This window comes from Lithobates pipiens, unplaced genomic scaffold (assembly GCF_037356315.1).
Source record: "Lithobates pipiens isolate NorthernLeopardFrog02 unplaced genomic scaffold, aLitPip1_a1.2 Scaffold_16, whole genome shotgun sequence".
NCBI lineage: Eukaryota > Metazoa > Chordata > Amphibia > Anura > Ranidae > Lithobates > Lithobates pipiens.
Genome location: NW_027507748.1, coordinates 347858619 through 347882673, shown reverse-complemented (window position 1 = coordinate 347882673; position 24055 = coordinate 347858619). Strand labels below are relative to the sequence as shown.

The window sequence follows — 24055 nt, the reverse complement described above, 5'->3', positions numbered from 1 at the left end:
TTTCTTCACACAAATAGAGCTTTCTATTGGTGGCATGTGATCACCTCTGGGTTCAGGGCCATCTTTAAGGCTGGGGGAAAAGGGGCAGCTGCCCTGGGCCCCATCATTGTTGTGGGGCACAAAGCAGCTGCCTTATATTTGCCAACTATCCCAGTTTAAATTCCCTTGTCTCTTGAAGTTTTAGTCCTGTGCTGTGTCCCGATATCTCAGTGTAAAGTGCTGCTACTAATGCTGCCAAGCTCTGCCCTATTGCCATGTACAGATGACTCAATTGCAGACCCCGCTTTTATATGTAAATAACCAGCGTTAAATCAGAGTTCCACCCAAAAATTTAACTTTTTGGATTCCTCACATTTGGCACCTTTCAGGGAAAGGGGAGAGCAGATATCTGTAAAATTCAGGTATTTGCTTCCACTTCCAGGCATAGATCACAGTCTCTGCGGTGATCTACGCCATGTCCATAGACATGGAATCCGGCCCCTCCTCCGTCCCTCTCTCTGTCTTCTGGGAGACACACAGGTTCCAGAAGACAGCAGAGACCAGTGAGGATGCTCAGCATGACTTGCACATGCGCAGTAGGGAACTAAGCTGTGAAGCCGCAAAGGCTTCACTTCCTGATTCCCTTACCAAATATGGTGGCGCCTCCACCCGAGAGACAGATTGGCTTAGGGTGAGGACATCGCAGGTGCCCTGGACAGGTAAGTGTCCATATTTTAAAAGTCAGCAGCTGCAGTATTTGTAGCCACTGACTTTTAGGCCCCTTTCACATGGGGCTGTCCATATTTAGCATCCCCTTGCTCAGCAGGGATCGCTCCATTGATCTCTGAGCTCCATTGATCTCTGTGCTGAGCCGGCAGATGACAAGTCCGTCTCTGCACTCTGTGCAGGGACAGACCTGTCAGAGAGTCCGCTCTCCCCTGTGGGGGGATTGGATGATTACGGACCACCTGTCCATTTTCATCCGATCCAATCTGAACCCTATTTTCTATCCGTCTGGATTTTGCGGTGCGGATTGGATGTCGGTGGACATGTCACCGCTGAAATCCGTCGCTCCATAGAGCTGTATGGACCATTCAGATTCACCTAAAAAAAAAAACTGACAAGCGGATCTGAACAGTCCGCACATGTGAAAGGGGCCCAAAAATTTTTTTTTTTCATCAGAACACTGCTTTAATATGTAAATAGCTCACTAACACTATGCAACAATAAAAGAATAATGACATACACAGATTAAATGGACTCCCCAAACAAGCTATTGATTGATGTAGAACACTGTGGCTAAAGGGGAACCCCAGGCCGACCAATAGTACCTCCAATACACACACACAATTAAGTAATATAAACACTAGTGTCCGCTTTAAGAGTAACAACAACAATGTATTAGGAGCAAAGCCCCCTCAGCAATCCTGTACGCATTCAGCGGTCCTCCAAAGAGTGATCAACCAATTCTCCTGGCTACAGATACGTCGCAATGGCGTTCAGTTTCTGAGCCGTTGAATCGGCCAATTCCATGACATTCTGCGCTGCTGCAGAGCATCCTTCTGGAAGCATGTGGGTTCTGTTCCTCTGGGCTTGAGCTGCAGATTGTGTGCCCCTTGGTAGGCCGCAATGCCCTCACACAGCAACAGAGGGTTTCTCTCCCAATGAAATCCAGGAAACAAGGCCTCCTGGCCTGGTCCACCCTGTGCTTTTTATAGTCTCTCCCACAATCCTCTTGACTCCCTGCAGTGCAGCCTGGGATTTGCAGTCCTGACTCCTGCCCCCTCACACAGTCAGTCAGGCTGCCTTGTGCTGGGACTTCATATTCCAGTAAAAGTTCTGGTGTCTGTTTTGCAGACATTGAATAGAAGTAACAGGTGCGGAAAAATTGGACTTTGGGTGTTGGTGGGGCCTTCCCACTGTAACCCTATAGAGGTGCTGTTGATAAAAGCAATAAGTGGCTTGTTAACAAGCAGTTAGGGCTATATACCTACTGGCCAGATGATCACCAGGTGAAAATAAAGGAAAAAAATCCTAAAAAAGAAAACAAATGCATCCACCACATGAGACAGAAGACACCAATTTAACAGTTTCCCAAAACAATTATATTCAATTCAAAGCATTCCTCAGATGATAACTGTTAACCACTTCAGCCTGGAGCATTTGGCTAGCCAAAGACCAGAGCACTTTTCGCGATTTGGCACTGCGCCGCTTTAACTGACAATTGCGCGGCTCCCAAACAAATTTGATGTCCTTTTTTCCCCACAAATAGAGCTTTCTTTTGGGGGTATTTGACCACCCCTGCAGTTTTTATTTTTTGTGCTACCCTGTTTCCCCGAAAATAAGACTTATCGTGATTGTCGGTGATGGCTGCAATATAAGCCCTACCCCCCAAATAAGCCCTACCCTGTTTCCCCGAAAATAAGCCTTACCCTGAAAATAAGACCTACAAGGACTTTAACTAGGGCTTTTTTGTTGGGTAGGGCTTATATTGCAGCCATCACCGACAATCACGCTAGGTCTTATTTTCAGGGAAACAAGGTATAAACAAAAAAAGCGACAATTTTGAAAAAAATCATTATTTTTTTTTTTTTGCTATAATAAATATCCCAAAAAATATATAAAAAAAGTTTTTTCCTCTGTTTAGGCTGATACATATTCTTCTACGTGTTTTTGGTAAAAAATATTGCAATAAGCGTTTATTAATTGGTTTGCGCAAAAGTTATATCATCTACAAAATAGGGGATAGTTTTATGGCATTTTTATTAATAATTTTTTTTACTAGTAATGGTGGCGATCAGCGATTTTTATCATGACTGTGACAATATGGCGGACACACCGGACACTTTTGGTGCTATTTTGGGACCATTTACCTTTATACAGCGATCAGTGCGATTAAAAATGCACTGATTACTGTGTAAATGTGACTGGCAGTGAAGGAGTTAACCACTAGGTGGCGCTGTAGGGGTTAAGTGTGTCCTAGGGAGTGATTCTAACTGTGGGGTGGAGGGGCTGTGTGTGACACTACACTGATCACTGCTCTAGATCACAGGGAGCTGTGATCAGTCTCAGTGTCATTAAGCAGAATGGGGAGATGCTTGTTTACATTAGTATTTCCCCATTCTTCCTCTCCGTGAGATGATCGCGGTTATCCCCATGGACATGGAGTCCGTGGCACCCCCAGTCTGACTCATGGAGCTCGTGGCGGGCCGTACATGTGCCTTTAGGAGATCACATGCAATAATGTGATTTTGCGCAGCAGAGCCAACCTGCAGCAGTAAAACTGCGGCAGCTGGTCCGCAAGCGGTTAAAGTTATTAGTGTGCTTATCAGTAGCGGTGCGTCCATAAGGGCACATGGGCACTGCCCCCTCTCTCCAGCCACCCCCTCTATGACCAATGGATAGATTCATGCATAGCATGAATCTATCCATGGCCCCCGCTGCCACCCCCTATTCATGCACCCGGCCCATTTTCGGGCACCGGGCACCTGAATTACAGTGGCGGGGGGTGTTTTTGAAGCACCTGATTAGAGCCATAGGCTCCAATAGGCCTCAAAAAAGGTGACCTGCGAGAGTCATGCTTGGCTCTCGCAGTTCACCCATGTGTGTTAGAAAAGCGAATGAATATTCACTTTCCTAACACTGAACCGCTTCTCCGCAAATCAGGTGCTCGGGTCTGTTACCCATCAGCTGATTGGCTGAAACGACAGGTGCTGTGATTGGATGCAGTGGCTGCATTTGATGGGCACGGTGGCTGCGTTTGATGGCACAGTGGCTGCGTTTTATAGCACAGTGGCTGCAATTTATGTTTCTTTTTTCTGAATTTTTTGGTTTGTTTGCGCCCCCCAAAAATTTTAAGCACCAGCCATCACTGGTGCTTATGTTAGATTTCAACTGATCTGTCAAGCCATCAAATGTCTGGTGTCATAGCTGATCACATGTGAAGCACCATGGCAACTGCAGATCAAACAGAGGCTAAGATGGCAGCTTCCTTGGCTGTGAAGGATAGGGGGGTTTAGTTCCGCTTTAAGCATTGGTAAGTTGCAATATATAACTTTGTTTTTTTGGTTCAATACCACTTTAGCCCTTTGGAGTACATGGGCCACAGTCTTTTCAGTCTGACAGGAAGTTTTAATGGCGTCACTACCTCTCTAACTTGGGTATATTGTTTGTATCCAGATAAACTTCAAGCGCTTCAAGTCACAGTTGTTTATTTGAGTACATTGGATTTATATTCTCCTTTGCCCTGTTTTGTGTTTTACAGTTATATGTGTTCTTCCAATCTCTTAGCCAGGTTCCACATATTGCATTCTGTAAACAGTATATGTCGAGTTATTCACTTTAAAGTCAACAAAGAGGACAAGGGGGCACTCTTTACGTCTAGAGGAGAAGAGATTTCATCTCCAAATACGGAAAGGTTTCTTCACAGTAAGAGCTGTGAAAATGTGGAATAGACTCCCTGCAGAGGTGGTTATGGCCAGCTCAGTGGATTGCTTTAAGAAAGGCCTGGATTATTTCCTAAGTGTACGTAATATAACTGGGTACTAAAATTTATAGGTAACGTTGATCCGGGGGAAATCCGATTGCCTCTCGGGGGATCAGGAAGGAATTTTTTTGCTTTAGCAAATTGGATCATGCTCTGCTGGGGTTTTTTGCCTTCCTCTGGATCAACTGTGGGTATAGAATTGGGTATATGGGCTGGTATGTTTATTGTGTGTATATATATATGTATGTGTATGTATGTATGTGTGTGTACATATATATATATATATATATATATATATATATAATTTTTTTTTTGGTTGAACTGGATGGACTTGTGTCTTTTTTCAACCTGACTAACTATGTAACTATGATGCTATTTAAATCCTATATAATAATATTGATAATATGTTGATTGTTTCAGGCAGTTAAATTATAGTACATAAATAAAGTTATTTGTATTACTTTCTCATTTTTACACTGTTAATCTGCTACAGAAGAAATCAGTGGTATTATATTATTCTGATGGAGAACAAAAAAAAATACAATTTCCGAAATGACAGATGTCTCACCAAACCATTGCTCATTCTTTTCTGGGCTGTTTTCGTGTTGCTCCCTCCACACCCCGTAGATCTGTCATTCACAGCCCCTTTTGTTTCATATGTCATTGAATAAAAAGTAAGCACAGCTAAATTGGTCTGTGAGGTGGAGGAGAGCTGGGGAGGAGAGCCAGGATGGAACACAAGAGAGTGGAGCTGATTTTCTGGTCCAACTAGTCACCAAATGACGTCATCTGCATTCTATTGGTGGATAAATAAATATATAATATGTATTGTACTTTATATACTATAAATAAATTAGCTCATGTTATATAGGCAGTAACATTACTTTAACACATCTATGTCATACTTGAATCAATAGAACTTCTTGTGTATAAACTGTGCACTCTCTACTGAGCCTGAAAAGATCAGGGTGTAGCAAGATGGCTGACTTTGTACAGCACATGCCTGCTTGGTGGTTGCTAAGTAACCAGTATACAGAATTGTAATAGCAGATATGCTCAGAGTTCCAGCACCGTTCGCAGCATGGAAGGTATGAATACAGGAAAGATCTGTATGTTTACTAGTTGTATGCACTGAATTGAAGTACTGTTGTTTATATATATATCCGAAATGTATTTCAAGGAGAAAAGGCATTTGTTGTTATGGTGACTAACCCTGTCACTGCTGATCCACTTGACCTACATGCTAAGATGCATATTATTGACTATTTTTGTTTATGAAATCATTACATTAAAAAAAAAAAAAAAAAAAACTAAAATGAATTTGAACACACAAACACAACATGATCCCTATAATTCTCCTTTAAATATAATTTGGCAATATTGAGTTGATAAAAATAGAATATGTCAAACCTCCAAAATGTATTCCTCCTGTGAAAAAGCTACGATACATAAAATTGTAATACATTTAAAACATTGACAGCTTTTTTTTTTTTTGTTTTACACATGCATACATATCCTAGGCGCATGTGTGGTCGAGTTGATTTTATGATTATCAGTTTTTTTGTATTTATTTAAAGTGGTATTAACCACTTGCCTACTGGGCACTTTTAGCCTCTTCCGGCCCAGGCCAATTTTCAGCTTTCAGCGCTGTGATTGACATTACGGGCATGCAACACTGTACCCAAATGAAATTTTATATATATATTATATATATACATATATATATATATATATATATATATATATATATATATATATATATATATTCATTTTTAATTTTTTTAGACAGATAGAGCTTTCTTTGGTGGCATTTAATCACCTTTGGGGTTTTTTAATTTTTTTGCTAAACAAAGGAAAAAAGATAAAAAAAAAAAAAAGAAAAGTTTTTCTTAGTTTCTGTTATAAAATTTTGGAAATAAAGTAATTTTTCTCCTTCACTGATATGCACTGATGAGGCTGAACTGATGCACACTGATGGGCACTGATATGCAGAACTGACAGGCACTGATAGGCAGCAATGATAGGCATCACTGATAGGCACCGACAGGCAGCACTGATGAACAATGACAGGCAGCACTGTCAGGCAACACTGATGGGCACAGATTGGCACTGGTGGGCACTGTTGTTGCTGCACTGATGATCAGTGCCCTGATTATCAGTTTAGATGTACACTGTGATCAGCTGTGATTGGACACAGTTGATCACATGGTAAAGAGCTGCTTTGAGTGTCTCTTTACCATGAGGGCCGGATTAAGAGCATCATGGTCCTGGTGCTGAGGATTATGGTGGGCCTTTTTATGGAAATAAATAAAATGAAATTGCAAACTTTTTTTGTTAAAACAAATTTAATATAATTTAAAGAAATTAAATAGAGGGGGTGAGAGAGAGAGAGGGGATGGGCATGAGAGAAAGAGAAAGGGTGAGAGAGAGGGGTGAGACAGAGAGGAAGTGTGAAAGAAAAAGGAAGTGTAAGGGAGAGACGGGTGAGACAGAGAGAGAGAGAGAGAGAGAGAGAAAAAGAGTGAGAGAGGCTGTCCTACACGCAATGTATGATGTAAATGGAGCTTTACACTTACCAACCATGTAACAGGGGTATTTACAGTGACAGACTCTTCCCCTGCATCTTTATCCACCTCCTCTCAATACACTTGTGCATTCTAAATCCCCCTACTAACCTCTGCACCCCAAACTCCACACGCCTCTGCTCATCTTTGTACCCCAGCCACCGCTGCACACCCCCTCTTTGGTCATGTTTTCCCACCAAACTGTAATTCCTTCTCTGTTTATCTCTGGATAACTCCCCCCCGGTCCATCTGCTCACCTTTTGCAGTACAGGCTGATGGCAGGCTTGTTGACTGTGGCTGGCAGGGCTTGTTACACATTCCCAGCATCGGCAGCATTCAGCAAATATGATGATGGACTAGGGCTTAGGGAGTTTGACATACCTATGAATGCTCTAAAAATTTACATATTAATGCCACCGCAATTTACAGAAAAATCGTGTACACTGCACACACAGCAGGGCTGGACAGCATTAGTGAGCCACTCACACCACTGGGTTGGGCCTATGTTACAGAAGGGGCATGGAGCTCCAGCTCCAATAGCCCCTATGTTAACCCGGCCCTGACCACGATCTGTGGGCAGCGTGTCCCAAGGACGCAGCGATCACAGATCCCTGTTGATGCATGCCACAGGGGGTGCGCAAGAAACACGACCAAGGGAGGACGTCATATGTGGCTCTCCCGGCAATGTGCGACTGCGCTGTAGCAGTCATTTGGCTATAGCGCGGTCATAAAGAGGTTAAAGGCAAACTGCACCATTTATTTTAAAAATTACTTTTTTAATAAGTCTAGCACACTTATTAAATTAGAAATATAGTAAGTACAATACTTTTTTCCACATAAACTAAAATTGGCCAGTAGTCTGCCTCCAAAAGGTACCATATTCAGCTCTTTTTTTTGTTTACAACGTTTTTATTTGTTAAAGTATATATATATATATATATATATATATATATATATATATATATATATATATATATATATATATAATCTTGTGACAGAGTACATCATAAACTTGACATCAAAAGCATATCATTAATAATAGAAATACAGAATAACTCAGAATCATACAGAAAAAGAAGTATGGAAAAGGTATACATAAAGGTACTGTTCGGTTAAGACCTGACAACCTTAATTGCCGTTTAGCCTTGCATTAGCAAAATATGCCTTCGGGCTTTCCATCTACGCTCAAATAGGTGCATTTTATCTTGTAGAGTATACAAAATCCTCTCCATTATCATAACCATATTCATTCTATCTAGGATGGAGGATAGGGATACTACGGGGGACTTCCAGTGAAGGGCGATGACCCACAGAGTGAATATACAAATAGTATGTATAAGACATTCCTCTTTGTGGAGGATACCTGGGATCATCACTCCAAGTAAACACATTGAAATTGTGAGCTTTAGAGGAGTTCCAGATATTGCAGAAGATATAGCAATTACTCCTCTCCACACTGGAAATAGTAGTCCACAATCCCAAAATATGTGTCTAAAGGTGCCTGGAAGTTGGTAGCCCCTAAAGCATAACCCAGATGTTCCTGGGAACATTACCTGGAGTCTGGAAGGAGTGTAATACCATCTGGTCAATACCTTATAGGCCGTTTCCCTAACTGCCAGTGATTTAGTGGCCTTACAAAGGTTTACCAGCATGGTACCCCAGCCCTCCGAAGCAAACTTTTCATTACAGTCAGTCTCCCATTTACTTCTATATGGAAGTTCACCTGAAAGACATGAAGCCAACACTGTTTTGTAAAGAGTTGAAATGAGGCCTTTGCCTCTGGGGGACCCATAGCAGATCTGTTCGAAAACTTTGGGGGGGGGGGGGGGTAAGACTATGATGGGAGATATAAAAGTGATTTCTATAGTGCTCCCAAAGTGGGATTTGTTTTTGTGCGCGGAGATCGGATGTGGTGAATGACCAGGGAATTGGATTTCCACCATGCAAAACTTTCAGGACGAATGTGAAAAGGAGTGGCTGACAACACAGCAACTATTAAACCCTGCGCCACTAAAATTAATAATAAAAGATATATATGAAAAATTAAACAATCAAATAATCAGTGAATCAAATATGTGCTAAATGAAACACTAATAGCTGCTCCCTAGAAAAACAAGAAAAAAACTTGTAGTGCTATAAATATACTCATAATAGGGGCGCTAGACCAAATACTAAACAATAAAAAATGTGAGACTAGTGATCATACAATATCTAAAATGATACATAACATATCACAAAAAACTGCAATATACCAAAAAATTGCAAACAAAATAAGGTGAAAAACAATAATATGTGAAGTCCCAATTAGGTGCTAACACCAAAAAAGGAAAACAAATAAATAAATAAGTATGAATCCAAAAGTCCAAAGCAGTGGTTTTTTTCAGTGAAAAACTTCTTATGAATCCATAAACAGAACAACTGCTGGGATCTTCTATAACGTAATAAAACAATGTCCCTTCACCAAGAATTTATGGACATAAAAAAGACACCCCACTTGTGAAGAAATAGATGTCTTCTTACCAGATGCTGTTGACTACTTTAATAAAAAAGATAGTCAAATAGGCTTATGCAGGGTAAAGTCCCTGCTCACATGGAATCAGGTGGACCTCCTATGGACAGAAGCTTCTCCTCACAGACTCAGATAGGAAGCGCTTCCTGATGACGTGTCAAACGAAACGTACGTCGAGGCGGTATCCAGTCACGTTCGTTTACGTCTAGTTCCGGTCGTCCTTGGTCATCGGCTGCCCTTCGGTGGAACGCACGCCTTATACCACGAGGAACTATGTATCCATTACGAAAACTTTTGTTTCAAGCAAGCAGCCCCAGTGCCAGGTTGGGCACCAACATATGTAAGCAGCCATTTGGCCTTATGTTTTATAATTTATGTTTTATTAAACGGTATTATGCTATGGATTTTTGTTTGGCTTTTTTTATGACCTATCTGAGTCTGTGAGGAGAAGCTTCTGTCCATAGGGGGTCCACCTGATTCCATGTGAGCAGGGACTTTACCCTGCATAAGCCTATTTGACTATCTTTTTAATTAAAGTAGTCAACAGCATCTGGTAAGAAGACATCTATTTCTTCACAAGTGGGGTGTCTTTTTTATGTCCATAAATTCTTGGTGAAGGGACATTGTTTTATTACGTTATAGAAGATCCCAGCAGTTGTTCTGTTTATGGATTCATAAGAAGTTTTTCACTGAAAAAAACCACTGCTTTGGACTTTTGGATTCATACTTATTTATTTATTTGTTTTCCTTTTTTGGTGTTAGCACCTAATTGGGACTTCACATATTTTTGTTTTTCACCTTATTTTGTTTGCAATTTTTTGGTATATTGCAGTTTTTTGTGATATGTTATGTATCATTTTAGATATTGTATTATCACTAGTCTCACATTTTTTATTGTTTAGTATTTGGTCTAGCGCCCCTATTATGAGTATATTTATAAAACTTTCAGGACGATTAAATAATAATTAAATAATGGTTCACTGAGAAAGGATGAGCCTGGAGGTGCAGATGAAATTAGTTCAAGTTTGCTTTTATACTGACCAATGGAAAGTGAGGGTGAGAGATTGGGAAACAATGGAATTGAGGGGAGTAAGCTTGTGTGTGGAGTTGGTGGTTGACCATAATAAACTGAGTTGCAACACGGTGTCCAAGACCATACAGAGGTTTAACAGGACAGGTTCCACTCAGAACAGGCCTCGCCATGGTCAACCAAAGAATTTGAATTCACGTGCTCAGTGTCATATCCAAAGGTTGTCTTTTGGAAATAGATATATGAGTGCTGCCAGCATTGCTGCAGAGGTTGAAGAGGTGTGGGGTCAACCTGTCAGTGCTCAGACCATACGCCGCACACTGCATCAAATTGGTCTGCATGGCTGTCATCCCAGAAGGAAGCCACTTCTAAAGATGATGCACAAGAAAGCCCGCAAACAGTTTGCTGAAGACAAGAAGAGTAAGGATATAGATTACTGGAACTACGTCCTGTGGTCTGATGAGACCAAGATAAACTTATGTGGTTCAGATAGTGTCAAGTGTGTGTGTGGTGGCAACCAGGTGAGGAGTACAAAGACAAGTGTGCCTGGCTTACAGTCAAGCATGGTGGTGAGAGTGTCATGGTCTGGGGCTGCCTGAGTGCTGCCGGCACTGGGGAGCTACAGTTCATTGAGGGAACCATGAATTCCAACATGTACTGTGACATACTGAAGCAGAGCATGATCCCCGCCCTTCGGGGACTGGGCCACAGGGCAGTATTCCAACATGATAATGACCCAAGCACACCTCCAAGACAACCACTGCATTGCTAAAAATGCTGAGGGTAAAGGTGATGGACTGGCCAAGCATGTCTCCAGACCAAAACCCTATTGAGCATCTGTGGGGCATCTTTAAATAAAGGAGGAAGAGCGCTAGGTCTCTAACAACATCCACCAGCTCGGTGATTTCGTCATGGAGGAGTGGAAGAGGACTCCAACCTGTGAAGCTCTGGTGAACTCCATGCCCAAGAGGGTTAAGGCAGTACTGGAAATGAATGGTGGCCACACAAAATATTGACACTTTGTGCCCAATGTGGACATTTTCAATTAGCGGTGTGCTCACTTTTGTTGGCAGCGGTTTAGACATTCATGGATGTGTGTTGAGTGATTTTGAGGAGACAGCAAATTTACACTGTTATACAAGCTGTACACTCACTACTTTACATTATAGCAAAGTGTAATTTCTTCAATGTTGTCACATGAAAAAATATAATGAAATATTTTCAAAAAATGTGAGGGGTGTACTCACTTTTGTGAGATACTGTACATATGTGTTGAAGAATATCGTTCAAGGATTTTAAAGAAGGAGGCAAAAAGGAGGCCTGCACTACATTAGATGCATACACATTTGCAATCGTCATTTCCTGTCCAGCTATTGACCCCTTAATTATAAGGAATCTGCTATCTGGGTCTTTGTAGACATGTTGCACCTCTAAGGGGAATGTGTTATGCAACAATAGTGCAACACTTCTATAGTTTGATTGGTACAGGGTAAAGAATGATTGTTTGTAAGACCTGTGATGATTATTTGAGGAAAAATGGGTCTCCTGTATCAAGACAATTTGGGCTCCTAATTTTTTAAAAGTGGTTAATGCTTTTTTACATTTGTGGGGAGAATTAAAGCCCTGCACATTGTGTGTAATACACGTAATCACCATTTTTGAAATGAGATCCATTTAGGCTCACCTGAGAGGTATGGTGGTAACATCAGTGCATCGCCAGAATTCTCCAACACAAGTGAAACGCCATGGGGGATACCTTACAGAATACACAGTGTTAAAACCATTACAATGTATGCTTTGATTGATATGCTTTGATAACTGAAAAAAACAAAAACTTGAATTGAAAATGTATAATCAAAATAACAACAGAGAAAAAAGCCAGCATAACGATTCTGAGCTGGTAAAACATTGGGTCAGGTTGCAAATAGCAGAAGCCTAAAGCTGAGAAATTAGCTATGTAAGGGGCAGAAATGCTCCTATCTCCAGGAGTCATATCCTTTCAGAAGACATCAAGATATTAGTGGAGTGGGGTAACATGGCAGCGGCATCTGCCAAACTAGCCTACAATGTTTGAAAAATATGCATAATGAGTGCATGTCTCAACCTTATATTGCAGGAGACAGAAAGCAAATTATTGCAGTCTGTGTCCATGTCAGGAGCCCAGAGGCAAGTTTCTTTAGAAAGAATAGAGATAGTCTCTGAATACCCGTCTGCACGATTGTTGGTAGAGAGTTGTGTCTACCTAAAAAGGAAGAGAAAAAAAATGGGGGGGGGGGGGGGGGGGGGATGGTCGCCATGCTGTCCTTATATGGTAATAAGGGGAAATATTCAAGCATCCTGGAATCGTCCGCAATGGTCCAGATGTCATCGGGAGTGGGTACATTCTATTATTTGAATAGTGCAAACATTTACCATAGTCTACCAGGAAGTAGACTATAGTGTACAGATTGAAAGATGCTGTGCAGAGGAACTTCCAAAAATAGCCATTAGGTGGAGTTCTAACCACAGAGAACATCAGACCATGTTAAACATGCACAGAGTGTGGAAATAAAGTCATCTCCAAGTTAGAGCCAACCTGAAACAGCACAATCAGATGTTCTTGGTCTTCCAAAAGTGTGGTTGCTGTGTATGTGGTACCATTATGGGGTCTGAAAGCTTAAAGGGGAAGCCCCATCTGTAATGGATGCGTGCAGTAGCTAACACTGTGGTTACCTCCTTCATCTTGCGGCATCTATCCAGGGTTGCTGGGGAGATGTCAGGATAAATTTGCACAGGGTGATAGAATGAGAGTTGCGAACAGCTCTAAGGATCTCCTCTTTGATAAGGAAGTCTTTTAGGAAGAGTACAATATCTCTAGGATGTTTGTCAGGCGGTGGTTTTGGGCGCAAAGCCCCGGTAAATGCGGTCACAAGTAAAGGACTCAGATTTATGATTCAGGAGCAGAGATTGGAACAGTTTGTACATGGCAGGAATCAGGTCAGTGTTAGATTCAGGGACTCCTCTAATCCTGAGATTGTTCCTGCGATTACGATTGTCAAGTTCTTCAACCTGAGATGGCAGTTGTGGATACTCCGACGTAAACAGTCTGATGTAGACCACACACAGTCGGAATATCCGACAAAACGGTCCGATCGGACACATTCCGTCAGAATCTCCGACCGTGTGTACAAGGGCTTAGAGGGGGTTGTGGTGGGTTTTTTAGCTTCATGGCCCCAGGAAGCAGGCTAATTGGAGTGAGTACTAAGGAGCTACTTAGACATGCAGCCGGTCCCGTGGAAGTCATGCATGCGTCCCTGACCATATTCAGCTTTTGATTGCGTGTGCAGGACCATGGCAACTAAATGGGCCAAGATGGCATCTTCTTTGGATGTAAAGAATTTGAGGGTAAAATTAACTAAAATGGTGGCTGCTGACATCATCACTAACTAACCATTCAGAATCCTGTGAAAGAAGTAGTACACAGTATGTACTATTCTGTGCCCTATAATTCCCAGCTTTTAACAACTAAGGTCACTTGCTCCCCCTCTAATCTTCCTGCCCACATGTTGGCCAACTGCCGGACATGATGCTAGGTGTAATAATGGTCACCAGATATCACTCTCCCTCTTCTTTAATTTATATGACGTGTTTAGTGTGGAGAGAACAAGAGTGACATCTGGTGGCCATTATTGCATCTAACAATATGCTTGATTTGATCCAATTCTCCAAAAGGGCCTTAATATTTGGGTCAGGTTTTATCTGATTATTTCACATTGAGTGCCAGGAGAAGGCATATATCAATGTAAGCAGGCATTCTGTTACTTGTTTTTATCAATTATTAATTACAATTTTACACTATGGATTTTTAATTTTCTTATTTTCGGCGAACACCCGAATTGGCAGGGCATTCAACCGTTTGTTCGTTCCAGCAGAACGCCCCACAATGCATTGTGTGCCTCAGAGTAGTGTGTCGGTTCACTTTTATTGAAGTGCATCAGTGCAGTTTTACTGCAGTATAATGTAGTGCATCAGTGCAGTTTTACTGCAGTATATTGTAGTGCATCAGTGCAGTTTTACTGCAGTATGTTGTAGTGCTTCAGTGTAGTTTTACTGGAGTATGTCGTAGTGCTTCTGTGTAGTTTTACTGGAGTATGTTGTAGTGCATCAGTGCAGTTCTAATGCAGTATATTGTAGTGCGTCAATGCACTTTTACTGAAGTATACTGAAGTTTGTCAGCACACTTTTACTGCAGTATATTGTAGTGCATAAGTGCAGTTTTACTGGAGTATAATGTAGTGCACCAGTGCCGTTTCAGTATATTGTATTGCGTCAGTGCAGTTTTTCTGCAGTATATTGTAGTGCGTCAGTGCAGTTTTACTGCAGTGTATTGAAGTGCGTCAATGCAGTCTTATTGCAGTATATTATAGGGTGTCAGTGGAGTGTGTCTGTGTGGTTCAGTGTTTTACAGCGCATTACATAACACTTAGTGCTGTATACAGCTCTGTATACCCCCCCTTTTTTGGTTCTGCATTTTGTGGGGGGGTTTTTATGTCCCGTGCCAGCCTTCTTTTTTAAAATTGTGAGCTGCAGTTTTTCTGACTGCAGCACTGTTGTTCCCTTTTTTTTTTATAGCCTTGACATTTCTGTCAGCGGCAGTCCTCAAGCTAATGTAGACCAAACACCACTTTCCATTGATTAAAGTGCATCGAATTACACTTTTCCCCATCTCTATTACATTTGGGTAGTAAGCCCCCCATCATGTCTGGGAGGCCAACAAGGAGAGATAGACGTTCCCATGCCACTATGAGGGGGCCAGCAGTGCCTTTGTCCACAGGCAAAGGTGGACATGGTCCATCCTCAGGCAGGGCATAATTTTCTCTGTTTAGTGATGTTGCCCATGTTATCCAATCACAGCATTCAGAGGAGGTAGTGGACTGGCTTATTAAACCATCCTCATCCTACTCATCCTCTATCACCCAAGCAGAAACTAGTGTGCAGTCCACCACAGCTGCCAGAGTGGCTTATTCTGCCTCCTTTTTGACAGCTAGCCCTGCCATAGCCTCAGCATCATGCACGGATGCTGCTCAGCTATTTGAACACAACGTCAACCACTTGTTCCTTGACGATGCACAGGCATTACTACTTCCCACAGCTCAGCTGTCTGGGCCCCTTTTGGACATGTATAGCCGATCACACTGTTGTAATTTGCAAACTTTGTCTCATACAGATCAAGCGTGGCAAAAACACCAGTCATTTGGGTACCACATGCTTGACAAGGCACTTAACCTCCCACTGCCCATTGGCAAGAGCACATAAAATCCACGCAAAAGGGATGCAATTCTTCTCCTCCTCACTGCTCACCTTTCAGGTCTACCCCCCCCCCCCCCCCCCCGCTATATCGCATGACTTCTCAGAAGTCTCTACTGACAGGCATGATAGTATAACGAAGGATATCACAGGTCCTTGCAGCACGTCTGCCAGCAGCACACCACCAGCTGTAGAGTATAGCAGGCAAATTTCTCTGCCCCAGCTGCTGCAGTGAAAAAAAAATACAGCCACTGCCACCCACATGCTCAGTGTCTAAATTCCAATTTGTCCAAGCTGTTGGCGTTACAACTCCTGCCTTTGGTGGTTTCTGCCCCCTTCCTCAAAATTTGCAGAATGTGCTGTACCATAATGGCAGGTTCCCAGTCTCTATTTCTTTTGTACGTAAAGCCATTCTAGCTCTGTACCATCACGTTGAAGGAAATGTTGTGGCATCGTTGGGCAAGCAGCAAGGTCCATGGTACTGCTGACATGTGGTCCAGCAAGCATGGTCAGTGATGCTATATTTTGTTCACAGCACACTGGGTAACCGTGCTGGCAACTAGGAAGGATGCAGGACAAGGCTCAGTGTTGGAGCTTATTTTGCCACCACGTCTTTATACAGCTGGTGGTGATGATGCAAGATTTATCAGCACCACCCTCTCCTCCTTCATGACCTCCTCTGCTGAATTGTCCTATGAACCACCAGTACCCCCTAAGCGTTCATAGGGCTATTCAATGAGTCAGACTAAAATATGCCATGCAGTGTTTCAGCTGGTCTGTCTAGGGGACAGGAGCCACAATGGAGTAGAGATTCTTTCAGCTCTGCAGGGGCAGGTCCAGAGGTGGTTGACACCATGCCAGCTTGAGTCAGGAATGGTGGTGTGCGATAATGGCACTGACCTCCTGTCCACCCTTTGACAGGGAAAGTTGACGCATGTCCTCAATTTGGTGGTGCAGCGTTTCTTAAACAGGTACCCAGGGTTGCAAGATCTTCTGAAGCAGGTCAGAAGAGTCTTACAAGAGTTATACACAGCCAGTGTTCGGTTGGCTTAAATTCAACAAGAATTCCACCTGCGCGTAAACCGCCTGATTTGTGACATGCCCACCAGGTGGAACTTAACTTTGGCAATGCTGCAGAGGCTGCACATGCAGCAGAAGGCTGTCAATGAATACCTGTGTGAGGATGGCACAATGACAGGCTCAGGGCAGCTTGGCTTTTTTTCCCCACACCAATGGCTGCTGATAAAGAATGCATGCACTGTACTGTCACCATTTGAGTCGGTGACAAGGATGGTGAGCCATGACAATGCATGCATCAGTGACACAATCCCTGTTATGTTTCTGCTGGGGCAGACGCTACGCAGCATTATGGACAGGGCACTCGAGGCAGAGAAGCGGGAGGAAGAGGAGGTCTTCCTTTCCTCTTAGGGCTCACTTTATGCAGACACCATTCTTGCGATGCCACAGAACACACAAGAGGAGAGGGAGGAGGAGGAGGATTCTGGCAGTTTTGGAGGCATGGAAGCAGAGAAAAACATACGTCAAACCTTAAGAGATGGTTTTCCATCCCCAGTACCCTTGGGAGTAGTACGTGGCTTGGAGGAGGCAGTTCCAGATACTGTAATCCTCAGTGACCACGAGGACTCTTCTTCTCATGCCTCTGCAAACTTGTGGTGCATGGGCTCCTTTATTGTTCCAAGCCTGCGAAAGGACCTGAGAATTTGTGGCATCAAGGAGAAGCACCATTACTGGTTGGCAACCCTCTTTGTTGACCACCGTTACAAGGGAAAAGTCTCGGAACTCATCCTGTCCCCACAGAGTGAGCAGAGGATGAAATATCTTGAGGACACCTTAAAGAGGAGTTTATGTAATGCTAGGTTACAGTCTCATGGAAAAGTTAGTTTTGAGGCTTATGTTGGTCAAAGTAGGAACAGTGGAGATGGGGTCTACCTCAGTGATGCAAATTTTTTAGTCCTTGATGCCCAGGGCTGTCAGCTTTCGCATCCCATCGGCAGCATCTTCATCATATGGTGGGAGATTATCTAGGGGAGAAAAAAAGACATGGAGACCTTTCCAGTTGACAATCCACTGGGCTACTTGGTCATGAGAATAGACCACTGGCCAGAACTTGCCCAGTATACAATTGAGGTGCTGGGCTGCCCTACATCCAACATACTTTCTGAATGGGCATTTAGTGCTGCCGGAGGTTTTGTGACAGATAAAAGAATGCATCTGTCCACAGACTCTGTTGACTGGCTGACATTTATCAAAATTACCTGATGCCGATGTTGCCAATTAAGTGTTTTTGGGATGTGGAATCTCTGCAAGACTGTCTAGGCTGCCTAGTTTGGTGGGTGTTGATTTTATCTAGAAGAAATGTATTAGAATAGGTTTCATGGGCCTAATTAACACCAATTTTTCTGCACCTGTTTGACAGGTGCATATAATTTCATTTTTTTCCAGCAAGGACAATTCTTACTTTCATCAAGAGTATCACTATAGGGTTATGGTGTGAAGGTACCACCAACACCCAGAGCCCAATTTTTCTGCACCTGTTTGTCCGTGGCATATAATTTCAATTTTTTACAGCAGGCCAATTCTTGCTTTTATCAACAGTACCTCTGTAGGGTTACGGTCAGAAGGCCCCACCAACACCCAAAGTCCAATTTTTCAGCACCTGTTACTTCTATCCAATGTCTGCAAAACAGACACCATCATTTTTCCCAAAAAATTTCTAATCTTGTTCCGAGTGCACTAAATTGTAGCCTCTATCAGGGTAAATTGTGGACTCATCATACATACAGACTCATCAAGCCATTGTATTTACAAAATAAAGAAAGCTTGCAGGGAAAATGTAATTTATTTTTCTTTATAAATGTCATTTTTGCTGCAGTAGATTCTATACACGGTAAAGATGTGCCACTTTAGTGGCAGACTAAAGAGCCCCCCCCCCGGCACTATATTTAAAGGAATTTTATATTTTTATTGTTTTATTGTTAAAATTATCTTTTTAAATAAAAACTAAAAAATGTGCATTGATACATGTTCCCCAGGGCAGTACACGGATCCCTTGTTCCTACTGTTTAGGAACAGTAATTGGTCTCCTCCCCCAAGCAGTCCCATCCCCCCACAGTTAGAAACATTCCCTAGGTAACAAAATTAACCCCTTGATTGCCCCTAGTGTTAACCCCTTCCCTGCCCATGACTTTTATACAGTAATCAGTGGCTATTTTTAGCTGTGTAATGTCAATGGTACCAAAAAAGTGTCAAAAGTTTCTGATCTGTCTGCCGCAATGTTGCAGTCCCTCTAAAAATTGCAGATCACCGCCATTACCCACTACTAGTAAAAAAAAAAATGCCATAAATATATCCTTATTTTGTAGACATTATAACTTTTGTGAAAACCAATTAATATACACTTATTTCAATTTCTTTTACCAAAAATATGTAGAATACATATTGACCTAAACTGATAAAAGAAAAAATTGGATATGTATTATAGGAAAAAGTAAAAAATATATATATTTTTTCAAAACTGTCGCACTTTTTTGTTTATAGCGCAAACAAAAAAAACAGCAGAGGTGATCAAATACCACCAAAAGAAAGCTCTATTTGTGGGAAAAAAAGGACATCAATTTTATTTGGGTACAGCGTCGCACGGCCCCACAATTGTTGCAATTGTCAGTTAAAGGGACGCAGTACGGTATCGCAAAAAATGCAAATCAATCCTTTATACAGTCACAGCATGTACCATTTTCTTATGTAGCATCCTTTAGTGTGTGCTACTAGAAATGAGAGTAGGCAAAATATAGTCTGGCCCAGGGATAAACCCACTGAATCTGGGTCAAGGTTATTAGAAGCCAGGGCTTGATGACTCATCCTGGCAGCTCACTGGTGCCACCCCGTTTCAAGAATGGATGAGAAAGTTCTAGAAAATAGTGGGCGGAAGCAAAGAGGGGTTGCCTCAAATATTTAGGGGCCTGTCAAGGAGCCCTTAAATAGATGTGAGCCATGCCAGCAGGGGAGTCGGTTTGAAGATGGAGAAGCAGTGCTGAGGGAAGCTGTCTGTCCTCTTACCGGGGGGGGGGGGGTGAGAGAGCAAGGAGAGACATTGAGTAGATCAACATGTTGCAGGGACAGACAAGGGTAGAGGCTGCCAGCTGTAGCAGTGCTCTCTTGAAAATAGTGGTGTACCAAGCCTTTGCCCAGGGGAGTCTCCATGTGCACGTCAGTCAGGATGACTGGCAACAGGAAGACAGCCAGGAGTGGCTGGTGGAAGCCAGGTGGGCTAGCAACTTCTGCAAGCAGTGGAACTGGGATCAGTGGCCACAGGGAAGCAGAAGGTGATGTAAAGGGCTGTTCACTCCTTATGTGTTACTTTGCTAAGGGACTGAGAGTTTCTGCTTATAATGGGCTGTTGCTGACAATATACTGTTAGTTCCCTCAGGCGTGAACCAGCAGAAGCTGTACAAAGAGGAACCAAGTTTGTGCAGGTGGAAGGAAAAAGAAGAGTAGTCTGTAAATAGGGAAGAAGTGTCCCTGAATTATTGTTGTCATACTGGGCATCCCTTAACCCCTTACCTTATTCAAGTTATCATCCCCTAATAAAACTACAAAAACAAGCCACATGCCATGTACACACGATCGGAAATTCAGCCAGCAAAAGACCGTTGAGAACTTTTGGTCGGAAAATGCGACAGCGTGTATGCTTCATCGGACTTTTGTTGGCCGAATTCCCTCCAGCAAAAGATTGAGAGCAGGTCTCAATTTTTCGGTCGGAAAAAGTTTTGATTGGAAATTCCAATCGTCTGCAGCAATTCCGATGCACAAAATTCCTACGTACACTCGGAAACAATTTGACGCATGCCCGGATGCATTGAACTTCATTTTCTCAGCTCATCGTAGTGTTGTAAGTCACCGCATTCTTGACGGTCGAAAGTTCAGCAAACATTTGTGTGACCGTGTGTATGTAAACCAAGCTTGAGCGGATTTCCATTGGAAAAACCATACAAGATTTTTCCTGCGGAAAATCCGCTCGTCTGTACTCGGCAAAAGACTGATTTCTGTGTCTGGATGAAAGAAAAAAATGCTGAGTGACTGGTTGTGCAGCAGTGGGGAACCCTGACTTCAGCAATTCCTATGGGGGTAGTTCTACACTTGTCACCCTATAAAACAGCTTTATTTAACCTTTTTAACACAGAGGAAATAAATCTGAAATAAGATTATGGTCTTCAGGAAACCTATCTAATAATTACTATATGTACAGCTCACAGTATATTTGTGTGCTGGTTACTGGGAAGAATGTTCCCTACATTTGTAGTCAGTGGGAAGAATCCCTCTTTTGCAGATAGATAAAAACAACATTGGTATCTTTGTATTCTTATCTAAGAGGCAGAATTTGTTCATTGTTCAAGGAACTCCAACCAACCTCTGAAGCAACCCTAGGGTTCCATGGAACTCTGGCTGAAAATGCCTGCTAAACTGTTACCACTTACCACCAGGTCTGTTATGTGTCTGCTTGTTAGAACCTCCGAAATGTATAAACAGCGGTTTCAATTCACTTAAAAAAAAAAATGATGGTGGCAAGGAGAGTGGACCTTAAAATACCCACACACCACACATATGTGTCCATGGGAGCTGGAGTTTCTGTGCTGAGAGTGCATGGGCAGGCTCCAGATCTTTTGGCCGATGTGACAGCCAATCACAGTAGTCATGTAATCATATTGTATTCCTGTAGGGCCTTTGAAGTAGCCTGAAATTCTTAGGTACACTTTAAAGAAAAATATGAACAGAGCTTGCATGGTTATAATTTACCTTGCTTATTTACTGTGTAATCCCACTGCATCCTGCCACCTGGATATACAGTTTGGGCAACATACAGTATGTGATGGGTAGGGTAGCTTTACTAAGCCACAAATGTGGGGAAGGGGTGGTGCTGGTCAAAATTTCTTCTCTCCAGGATTTCAAAATTCACTGCTGCTCTACAAAGATACTGAATATGTGTGCAGAAACCTTGGGGCACCTGCTATTAAAGGACAGGATACAATTTAAACTGACTGTCACTTGATGAAAAATGTAAAGAAGATAATTAACGTTTACCTGTCCCACACCGTCAGTCTTTGATCTCCTGTAGAGTTAAGGTGCTATTCTCATTTTGCGCATCCCTACTTCAGTTTTTTTTTTTTTTGCAATTCACGCACTCTTCCGCATGTCGCGCATAGGGCAGCCCATTCACTTTTACACAGGTGTTTTGCAGTGACTTGTGCATTTTGTCAAGCGATAATTGTGTCGCTATTGAACCATGTTTGGGGTGCCACTAAAGCCGCGTACACACGTAGCCGTCTGTCCGACGTACTTAGTCTGGCGGACGTCCGCCAAACTGTCCGTCGGAATTTTCAAACGGGCTACTTGCCCACACACGGCACTTTTTCAGCCGACTAATACGACGTACTAAGTCCGCCGTACTTTCGAAATGAACGGACTCGCCCACACACGCGGAGGAAAGTCCGCTCATTTCGAGCGCGTCTCCAGGTAGGCGGGTCCCGCGAAGGAGACGTCGCTGGCCCCGCCGCCTGGTATGGACTTAAAGGGGAAACCCCAACGCCGGAAAAAATCGGCATGGAGGTCCCCCCAAGTCCACAATAGACCCTTGTCCGAGCACGCTACCCGGCCGGCCAGGAAAGGGGGCGAGCGAGCGCCCCCACCGCCTGAGCCGTACCAGGCCTCGTGCCCTCAACATGGGGGGTGCCTTGGGGAGGGGGGGGGGGCGCACGGCCCCCCCACCCCAAAGCACCTTGTCCCCATGTTGATGAGGACAAAGGCCTCTTCCCGACAACCCTGGCCGTTGGTTGTCGGGGTCTGCGGGCGGGGGGCTTATCGGAATCCGGGAGCCCCCTTTAATAAGGGGGCCCCCGGATACCGGCCCCCCACCCTATGTGAATGAGTATGGGGTACAATGTACCCCTACCCATTCACCTGTAAAATAAAAGTACAAAAAAAACACAACACACGAGATAAAATACTTTATTGCACAGCTCCGGGGGTCTTGCGTCTTCGGGGGTCTTCTCGCCGGACTCCTCCGCTATCTTCTTGTAGCTCTTTTGCTAGCGGAGGAGTCCGGCTTTCTTCCTCGCCGCCGGCCTCTTCTCCCGACTTCGGGGGTCTTGTCTCCCTCTTTGGTTCTTCTACCGGGCCACCGTGCCTTCTTATAGCTCTTTTACAGGCGGTGGCCCGGTCTTCTGTCGCCGCTGCCGCCGCCGCCTTCCGTTCTTCTTCTTCTTCTCCAGGAGATGTTGACTCGACGATCTCTCCGGCCGCAATGCCAGGGACGCCCTGCGCTGCCACTTATATAGGGACAAGGGGCGGTGTCACATGGCTTTATGTCACATGGGTTGGTCACATGGGTTGATGTCACATGGGGACTGTGACATCGTAAGGGGGCGGGGTCACCATGTGACACCAACCCATGTGACATAAAGCCATGTGACACCACCCCTTGTCCCTATATAAGTGGCTGCGCAGAGCGTCCCTGGCATTGTGGCCGGAGAGAGCGTTGAGTCAACATCTCCAGGAGAAGAAGGAGAAGAAGAAGAAGAAGAACGGAAGGCGGCAGCGGCAGCGGCGACAAAAGACTGGGCCACCGCCTGTAAAAGAGCTATAAGAAGGCGCGGTGGCCCGGCAGAAGAACTGAAGAGGGGGACAAGACCCTCGAAGTCGGGAGAAGAGGCCGGCGGCGAGGAAGAAAGCCGGACTCCTTCGCTAGCAAAAGAGCTACAAGAAGATAGCGGAGGAGTCCGGCGAGAAGACCCCCGAAGACGGAAGACCCCCGGAGCTGTGCAATAAAGTATTTTATCTCGTGTGTTGTGTTTTTTTTTGTACTTTTATTTTACAGGTGAATGGGTAGGGGTACATTGTACCCCATACTCATTCACATAGGGTGGGGGGCCGGTATCCGGGGGCCCCCTTATTAAAGGGGGCTCCCGGATTCCGATAAGCCCCCCGCCCGCAGACCCCGACAACCAACGGCCAGGGTTGTCGGGAAGAGGCCCTTGTCCTCATCAACATGGGGACAAGGTGCTTTGGGGTGGGGGGGCCGTGCGGCCCCCCCCTTCCCCAAGGCACCCCCCATGTTGAGGGCACGCGGCCTGGTACGGCTCAGGAGGGGGGGTGCTCGCTCGCCCCCTTTCCTGGCTGGCCGGGTA

The 24055-nt window shown here is 43.7% G+C and overlaps 1 protein-coding gene across 1 annotated transcript in view; it reads left to right on the top strand.

The window, feature by feature from the left end:
• Nucleotides 1-5506: 5506 nt before the first annotated feature.
• The window catches only part of STPG1 (sperm tail PG-rich repeat containing 1), a 130066-nt gene continuing 111517 nt past the window's right edge, over nt 5507-24055 (top strand). The window contains exon 1 of the mRNA XM_077481848.1: nt 5507-5553. Within this exon, the coding sequence (XP_077337974.1) occupies nt 5547-5553 (7 nt within the window). The 5' untranslated portion in view covers nt 5507-5546. The remainder of the gene's footprint in view (nt 5554-24055) is intronic.